This window comes from Penaeus chinensis, chromosome 35 (genome assembly GCF_019202785.1).
Source record: "Penaeus chinensis breed Huanghai No. 1 chromosome 35, ASM1920278v2, whole genome shotgun sequence".
NCBI lineage: Eukaryota > Metazoa > Arthropoda > Malacostraca > Decapoda > Penaeidae > Penaeus > Penaeus chinensis.
In genome coordinates this window covers 33,152,501-33,155,000 of record NC_061853.1, presented here as the reverse complement: position 1 = coordinate 33,155,000, position 2,500 = coordinate 33,152,501, and the positions used below count along the sequence as shown (strand labels likewise).

Here is a 2,500-nt window from a genome sequence, read left to right as displayed (position 1 = left end):
TTTCATTTTCTTCCATCGAATACTTTCTGCTCTTTGTCATTCTTCTTCAAATCGGAATTCCTCCTTTCTCACCAGCTCTCCCCTTCTCGCATCCCCTCGTTCCCTGCCTCACTTTCCCTTGCAAGGAATGCTCTCCTAGTCCTGTCCCCCTCAACCTTCCCTCTCAAGGAGATAATGTACAAACCTCTCCTGTCCCATGAGGATGAACAAGACGGAGGGTATAAGAGGCATCCTTCTGTGGCCTTGGAGGACAACACCGAAGACGAGGACGAACTGTGGAGCCGCTCGGGTACCCTTGAATGTACGTGTCTCGTCGCCCCCGTGTTGTGTGATGGTCTTGTGTTTTTTGCGTGTATGTGTCTGTGTTTGTGTTTTAACGTGTGTCTGTGTATGGGTTTGGGCGTATGTAGTGTATGTGTGTGTGTGTGAATGCGGCAGCTTTTGTTCTTTTGTAGGTATATATATATATATATATATATATATATATATATATATATGTGTGTGTGTGTGTGTGTGTGTGTGTGTGTGTGTCTATATCAGTAGTGTACTGTGTTTGTTTGCCCTCATTTTAACACTTTATATCACTTCATCATCGTTTTTTACTTACCATTTCCGCCTTCCCCTGAGTTATTATCTTAATTTGTTATTATAGCTGCTGTTATCTATGTTATCATTCTCGCTCTACATTAAGTCATCAAGAACGTTATCATCGCCAAACTTCATCATCCGGGTTATCGAGACCAGATTAATAAACGTCTCTCTTATCGCCGACGTCATAATTCCGATAAGAAAGAGTATACATGACAGCTTAAAAAAATATGGTGGAGTAAGAGGGGAAATCATTCAATCCGTTGCCATAGAAACCAACGATGCCCTTCCTGAAACGCACATCTCGTCCGAACAAATTTTGTGTACGGATAAACTCATTTTATAAATAGGCATTGTTTCTACTTTATATGCCTATGCTATGATTTTTTTTTTCACTCTTTTTTTTAGCCTATGATTATTTAATCGTTTTTCTACGTACTTATAATTTCTCAATATGTCTTCTCTTCAGCTACGAATCTCCTTGCCGGCGGGGAGAAAATCTACGATGATGTGGAAGCGAAGCAAAAGGTCAGTACTGTGTTCGCATTCAGTTGTTGTTGTTTTTTTTCTGTACTTTAACCATTTTTTTTTTTTTTTTTTTTTTTTGAAAGGGTGAAATTATACGAGTTCTGAGGAAGTTTACTTGATTACAAGTCCGAGACGTTTTTTATTTTTTTTATCTTCGTGCTCCCTATGGATTGAGAAAAGAAAACGGAAGGCTGGATGTGCCTGTTTTCTTCTCGAGATTTTAACTATCGAAGGAGATTGAGGAATTAGTTAGCATTTGAACACGAATGAATAGATAATTGAACATCCTTCAGAGTGAACTTCTCTTTGAGAACCTTAATTTCGAATGTATGATTATACGAGTGCTCAATAATGCCTGATACGAGGGAAGTGAGTTAATCTACTCTGTGTGACATATAAATATATATATACATATATATGTGTGTATATATATATATATATATATATATGTATATATATATATTTATATATATTTATAGGTATCTGTTTATATACATATATATAAATATATTTATATGTATTTATATGTATATATTTATTTATGTATATTTATATGTATATTTATATATATATATATATATATATATATACATGTATATATGATATATACATATACATATATGTGTGTATGTATGTATGTATGTATGCATATATATATATATATATATATATATATATATATATATGTAAATATATAATATATATAATATATATAATATAATATATATAATATATATAATATATATAATATATATATATAGATAGATACATACATACATACGTATGATAGGTCATTATATCGATATATGATTGTGTTTGTGTGTGGCATATGTATCTATATATGTAGTATATATATATGTCCACGCTCATACACACATATCTCTGTCTCTTGATGTCTATTTTCTGTCTATCTCCCTCTCCCTCTCTACCCCCCCCCCCCCTCTCTCTTTCTCTTTCCCTTTCTCTTCCTCTTCCTCTTTCTCTTTCTCTTTCTCTCTGTCTCTTCCCCTCTCTGTCTCTCTCTCTCTCTCTCCTCACTCACTCACTCACTCTTTCACTCTGTCTTATCTAATAGAGGCGCCAGGGAAATGATGGTATACCGGTATAACCACTCTCTCGAACCTCTTTAGCAACTCGAATATAAAACGCAAATCAATTATGATCGAGAGGCATGGTATTCACAAATGGAAGCCAGTTGAGGAGAATTCCCTATTTGTTCTGAATTACTACAAGCAAGTCCAAAGGACAATTGATGTGTGTCCATGTATACAGACAGATAGATGAAAATATGCAATGTGCCAATGAACGTCTGTGACGCACATCTCTATTACTAAATCAGCTGTGTTATTAAGGATGTGATAAGCACACTTTCGTAATGTTATTA

General features: G+C 34.6%; 1 protein-coding gene across 6 annotated transcripts in view; it reads left to right on the top strand.

Annotated features, from left to right (window-relative positions):
* The window catches only part of LOC125044185 (solute carrier family 15 member 2-like), a 52,761-nt gene that overhangs the window by 20,273 nt on the left and 29,988 nt on the right, over positions 1-2,500 (top strand). For 3 of the 6 annotated variants that reach the window (XM_047640661.1, XM_047640663.1, XM_047640662.1), the window contains exons 2-3: positions 1-301; positions 1,058-1,116. The exon at positions 1-301 is cut by the window's left edge and continues 436 nt beyond it. In XM_047640661.1, coding sequence (XP_047496617.1) covers positions 175-301; positions 1,058-1,116 — 186 coding nt within the window. In that variant the 5' untranslated portion in view covers positions 1-174. The remainder of the gene's footprint in view (positions 302-1,057; positions 1,117-2,500) is intronic. The other 3 variants (XM_047640668.1, XM_047640664.1, XM_047640665.1) reach the window with 1 other exon arrangement.